The sequence below is a fragment of the Cyclopterus lumpus genome, chromosome 18, assembly GCF_009769545.1.
Source record: "Cyclopterus lumpus isolate fCycLum1 chromosome 18, fCycLum1.pri, whole genome shotgun sequence".
Classification (NCBI taxonomy): Eukaryota; Metazoa; Chordata; class Actinopteri; order Perciformes; family Cyclopteridae; genus Cyclopterus; species Cyclopterus lumpus.
This window is the reverse complement of record NC_046983.1, coordinates 11,800,901-11,807,188: the sequence shown is the minus strand read 5'-3', so window position 1 is coordinate 11,807,188 and position 6,288 is coordinate 11,800,901. Positions and strand designations below refer to the sequence as shown.

General features: G+C 42.0%; 1 protein-coding gene across 1 annotated transcript; it reads right to left on the bottom strand.

Annotated features, from left to right (window-relative positions):
- Positions 1–3,788: 3,788 nt before the first annotated feature.
- On the bottom strand, positions 3,789–6,285 carry LOC117747812 (DNA damage-inducible transcript 4-like protein). The gene is made up of 3 exons (XM_034557292.1): positions 6,167–6,285; positions 5,763–5,931; positions 3,789–5,218 (listed from the first exon to the last, which is right to left on the bottom strand). The coding sequence occupies exons 2-3, from the start codon at positions 5,851–5,853 to the stop codon at positions 4,728–4,730; spliced, it is 582 nt and encodes a 193-aa protein (XP_034413183.1). The 5' UTR covers positions 5,854–5,931; positions 6,167–6,285; the 3' UTR covers positions 3,789–4,727.
- Between the last annotated feature and the right edge of the window lie 3 nt (positions 6,286–6,288).

Sequence of the window (6,288 nt, the reverse complement as noted above, 5' to 3'; positions counted from 1 at the left end):
CGTAGTTACTCACAATAATAAGTTGTTATAAGATATGCAAAAGTTTTGACCTATTTATCCTGAGGGGAAAGGCTGAATGATGATCAATCCAGGTGCTCAACATCACATGTAAAACCAAAACATACTTGAGCCACTGAACTAAAAGACTAAATGAGACACCAAATTCTCTGGAAGGCACTGCCTGTCCTTACACAGTGTTATACTCGGGACCTCAAGGTATCTATGACCACTTGCAGCAATCAATTCATGGCATGGACCAAGGCTCATGTGCTCGCAAACACTTCCATGCTGAATTTAGATGATGGGGTGTCAGACTTCTTTCAAATATCAAGTTGATCAACAGTCCATAAAACATGAAATGCTGAAATAACTGTAAAGGGCAAGATGAAACACATTGAATGACCGGACGAGTTCTCTGTGCGTTACATGAGACACATGTAAGTTGCAAAATATTTACTAGTCCAATTTAACGCCATAGAACCAAGTCAACATGCAAACTGTATTCATCTCGAAAACAAAAGTGTAAATAACTCAAGATTTTATTGCAATTGTAGCCTATTTATTTGTGGTTATTAGTGGCAGGCTACAGTGTTGTGCTTTGCTAGCACAGTATGAACATTTCCCCTCAGACATTTGTTCAATAAACCAATGGCATGGCGAGGCTCATGGAATTGCATCATGCTAGCTGCCTTAGACCCCATGCTAATGTAAGCATGCTAACATGCTATGCGACGCTATTATCACATGACATTAAGTAAGTGTATTTAGTATGTTCACAATCTTACTTTAGTGTGGAATTGCATCATGCTAGCTGCCTTAGACCCCATGCTAATGTAAGCATGCTAACATGCTATGCAACGCTATTATCACATGACATTCAGTAAGTGTATTTAGTATGTTCACAATCTTACTTTAGTGTGTAAGCATGGTAACGTTTGCAAAATGACCAAAAAGATATCTGAACTTTACTTTTGCGAGTGTTCTTGTTAAAGTAATACTTGATGCCTACAATGATGACAAATGGGCCACTCCCACTGTATCAGACTGCCCTGTGCAGGTGTTTACGGCTACTGCTTGCTGCTTGGCAATGCAAAGGGGATTTTAAATTCTCCCACTAACCAACATTGCGTGGTGCCAGCTCAAACTGCAGCAGTGTTAGAATCAGAAAGATTTGAATTTCAATTCCGAGAAATCATGGGACTTAACGTCAGTAAAGAGCAAAGAGCAAAGAGCAAGGTCATGTTTACCAGCCCCACCTTTTTGGGAGTCCAGCCTTCTTTGGACGGGTATTTGTCAGAGTGCCTCAAGACCAGTGTAAAGTGATCATACCTGATGGGAAAATTACATTTGAATTTTTATTGTAATTATATAAAAAATGCCGAAGTCCTTTCTTTTCTGGTGTGACGTGAACATTTTGCCTACAGCGTAACAGAAACAGAAACAAACTGTTCAAAATAAGTTCCTATTCGCCACCTGAAGCCAAATGGAAATAGTGAATGAGTAAACAACATTCTATTTCTATACTATATTAGATACTGTACACATATGTTTCACTGTACACATTCACATTTACATTTACAGTATGTTGATTTACACTTCATATACACTACACATACTTTGCATTTTGCACACTGCTTAAACTTAAATGAATGTCCTTAAATACACACTGCAGTTATTCGTATTCTATTGTGTATATATATTTTACATATGTTGCACATTTTGCACACTCTGTTTACATTTAATTGAATTGCATTTCCTTAATACACACTGCACTGTTATTTGTATTCTATTGTGTATATATATTTTATATATATATTTTTATTTTATTTTTTATTTTGTATATATCTGTCATCCCTGTTCTTATATTTTATTTTATTTTGTGTGTTTAGTTTATTTAGTCTATTCCATTTGGTGTCTGTAAAGTGTTGGGCGCTACTATGACAACAAATTTCCCCTTGGGGATTAATAAAGTATATATCTATCTATCTATATAGTCAACAGATATCTAAAAAGGTGCATACTGTATGTAAAAAACAGCAAGGTCTGATGAGACTGGCTGGAAATATCCTTCTGCATTAACAAAAAGAAAACGTGATAATGCAAAGCCCAAAAGCATTGAATACAAACACGAAGAAGACGGATACACATATCTGGATCACACTGGTGGGTCACAAGGAAATCTCGCCCAGATGGTCGGGGGGGGGGGGGGGGGGGGGGGGGGGGGGGGGGGGGGGGGGGGGGGGGGGACTTGGACAACCCCCTGTGGATGGAGAGGGACTCAAAGCTGGTAAACAAACGTCTGGAGGTTGTCACGGCTCCAGACTGTGTCGGGTATGGCAGTGGGCAGGTGCAACCACTCAGATCAGTGCGATTGGCTCTGCAGCTGAAACATACATCATGTTCGACACTGAGAATCTCAAGTACCACACATGGATTCATGCGCTTCAGTGAATGAGCTGCCCAGCCAGTACAGTGTCTCCGAATCTTTTGGTTGCAGCAGCTTGCAATGGTCCTTCAGTAGTTTTCCATGGGAGGGGGGGCTAGAGGGTAGATTATTCATGTTGGTGTGTGTGTGTGTGTGTGCGTGTGTGTATGTGTGTGTGTCTCGGTAGGAGCATTTGCTGCCATTCTTTGTACACAGCATAAACCAAGAATGTAATATAGGCCTACTGTAAATGTCACATTTGATGAAAATGTTCTGAATAAATATTCTCATATGGCTTAGGAGGCTGATCTATTTCAGCAACTGACAGAAGGCCTAGTGTGGGTGTCAAAGAATCCACACATATCTGATCTGGCTGCAGATTATCTGGTGAAACATTTCGAGTACTTTTAAAAAGTATTGTCTGACAAATATTCTAAACTATATATGGTGGTTACCCATTCTGCACAAGTTAGTTTTTTGATATTCAGTCGTATAGTATAGTTGTGTATTTACCATTGATTCGCCACAGACAGACCAGATACTCATACTATGGGCACCCAATGTCAACTTGTACTGTATTGCTGACCCACATTGGCACAGCAAGAGAAAGGGGTCAAGCGAGGTTGGGTACATGTGACACTGAGTAAATGATCACTGGTGCTTTGTGTCCCTTCACAATGACGGTGATGCATCTTGCACAAGATCATGTGCGTCTGCCATTAAACTACTGCGACCACGGGGCCCCCAGCGCAATTGTTTGTGCATGAACCACGTGACCGTGTAACTGGTCAAACTTTACGCAGTCGACGGGTAGTGCACCACTAATTATTTTAGACTCAAATCATGCACAAATGTCCCACACAAGTTCTACAATCTTCAGTTCATCAGAATCTCATTTGTGCAGCAAACTCTGCAGGTTCACACCACAAGCAGATTAAGTGCTTTAGTATATTGTACATCTTACCCGAATGTTTCTCAACAGCGTAGGAACAGATAAACACAGAACAGAATAAAAAATACTTACTTTCATTTTTTCTTTGAAATAGTGACTATAGCTGGAAATGTTAAAGTGAGTTAGTTTCTATGAATTTGAATTAGATAAACACACACACGGCGTTGTTCTACAGTGAATGCTGGTGGCTTCCAAGATGTCAAGCTGAAAATTCTTTTGTCATAAGAGCCAGCAGGAAGCATGACAAACGCATCACATTCTTTTAGAGACCTTGTTGCCCAGTTGAGAAAGCCTGTATTGTACCACTGTGGCCCCGCCCACTTCTGGCTTGGTCATGGCTGCAGAATAAACAGTAATGTGAACAAACAAATCTAGTCCAACTTTGAACAAATTGCACTCAAATCAAGTTTTCAAATGTATAATAAAAATGTTAAGGTTGTTTATTGTCCAATAGACAACACTTAAGTTTCCTTCAACAGGAAGTTCAAGTTGTATTAAAACAAAGAAGTTCACCAGAAACCCCAAAGCATAAGCTGGGCCTTCGGTAATTTCTTTGCCCATCGTGTCAACAAATTCCACAAAATCAAGTAAGCATTTACATTTTTGTGAACCATCTTTTTAATAGTCTAGAAAGGCCATTGAAAGCAACTCTGGGGGGGTATAAAAATAAAATTGGAATAAAACCGTTTATTTACACACCCACAGCTCAGAGTGAAAAGAAAATGTACATTTCTATGACATTTAAGGCATCCACATTCCCCAAGTGCAAGTAGCAAACACCGTGACAGCAGCATCTCCACAAGACAGTCAGTCTTTAAATCACCCGCAGCCCTTAAACACAGCATTACACAACATGCTACATATGGCCCCCAAAAGACTAGATTTCAGTCTCTTCAGGTGCGTTTACTGCTGCCGAACACATTCAACGCATCTGGAAACACAGATGGGTCAACAAAGTCGCTAGTGTCTTGAACTAAAGTGTACCCACAGTATGTCCCTCTCAAACGTCTTGACATGAACATAGTTTTACATTCATTTACAAAATGTACAATTTAAAATTGAGTTTGTGCTCTGGTTAGAAAAACCAATAACCATCCAGATCATTACAATTGTGCAAATTTAAAAAAACACCATGAGCCAGACCCAGAACTGTCAGACAGTATGCATACAAGTTTATAACTTTACATCCCAAGTTCCAAACTGAACTGACTACTTAACTACTAGTTATTCTGACACAATTGTACAAAAAAACTGTAGAAAATACATCACCACCAAAGTGTCATTTACATTTGGGCAGAGGTGCGTATACCCACAGGAAACCGGATCTTCCAATCCAATCCCTCCTATAGTTCAGCACTCCTCTACCACGGTACCAGCCGAGGAGGAGTACAGTTTCTTCTTGACCAGCCGGAAACCTGGACTCAGTTTAAGTACGTGGCGAAAAGTCGGGGCAAAGCAGGTTCCCATGAATAGGAAGTCCCGTAGGCTGGGCCAGGCGGTGCCGTCCTGCTTGAACACAAGAGTCAGCTCGAAGGTGGGCACCACGGTGGCATCGTATACGATGCGCTCCAGCCGCTTGCAGCCCTTGTCCAGCTCCAGGTCGACGTAGAGGACGCAGCCGCGCAGGCCGCAGGGCTCGCACGACGCCAGCCGCAGGACCTCGCGAGCTATTCTCCGCGTGAGCTTCTCTGGTACCAGCACGGAGGAGCAGTGGAGCGTCGTCTTCTTGGCTCGAGACAGGCAGTTCTCGAACATCTTGGCCAGCTGTTGACAGCTTCGGTCTTCAGTGACATCCACGGTCCTCTGGGGTTCAGCCAAGCAGTGGTCCCAGAAATCCAGTTCTGAGGAAGAGAATGAAAGGATCACATTTAGGTGACCGATGCCCAATGTATTATTTAAACATATGCTAAGAGCCTGACGACAACCACATGCATAAACCACATATGTTTTTTAATCAATTCTGACCCCTCCTAACCTACAAATGAATAAGTGATGGAGGATGAGGGGACTTGATCTGCTTTTACATCCCCTGTGGTTGCACATACGAAAAAAAAGTATTGCTGCTGAACCATCTAAAACCTGCAGATGTGAATCAAACCAATCACAATGGAGTTTTACAGTACAATAAATTCAGCTTTGGACAAAGAGAAAAGGCGTGCAGTCTGGCTGTTATACACAGGCTGCTGTTGTGAAGAGGGGCTGAAGGGATGACTTCATCCTCTTGTTGACATCACTCTCCCCCTCCCCGCACCCATCCCCTCCACTGCTGCAGCCATGCACCACACTGGGATAAACAAGCACACAACTGGAAGTATCCAGCAACTCATCTGTACAGTCAGTCACACACACACAAAACAACAACACAGAAAAAGCTAGAGCGCCTACCTTTCTCAATGCAAGCCTGGTCATATCTTCTGTCAACCAATTCTGAAATGCATTCGCTGCTCTTGGTCTTTAACGTGCTCGTGGCGACCATGCTGACCGTCTTGACGTCTCCAGGAGCGGGCTGTCGTCTCTGTGGTGGTTCTTTTTATTTCTTTGTTATCAAAGCAGCCTGCAAAGCGACGTAGAGTGTAGCAGAGTCAGAAACGGGTCGTTTTCTGTTCATGGACAGACAGGTGGCTCATTCAGGTGGCTATTCTCACGTGACCACTTCAAACTGTTAAAATAGGGCAACGTTAGCCATTAAGAAGACAACTTAACCCCGCCCCCCACTAAACAAAGATAAAACTACTTTAGCTGTTCATTTCAAGCTAGCAGCCATTTGTCCCGAATACTAAACGACTTACCTTAAATATTATTTTGTGCAAAAATAATTCGTTTAGACGGTTTTCTCGCAAACAAATGAATAAGCCGCTCTTCTCCCACACTGACACATACACACTGACACACACACACACACTGCTGCTAC

What these genes read in the sequence shown, in the direction of transcription:
- LOC117747812 (XM_034557292.1), bottom strand. Translation starts at nt 5,853, where the DNA reads ATGGTCGCCACGAGCACGTTAAAGACCAAGAGCAGCGAATGCATTTCA. An exon ending in CCAGGCTTGCATTGAGAAAG is followed by an intron (nt 5,219 to 5,762) that starts GTAGGCGCTCTA and finishes TCTCTTCCTCAG; the next exon opens with AACTGGATTTCTGGGACCAC.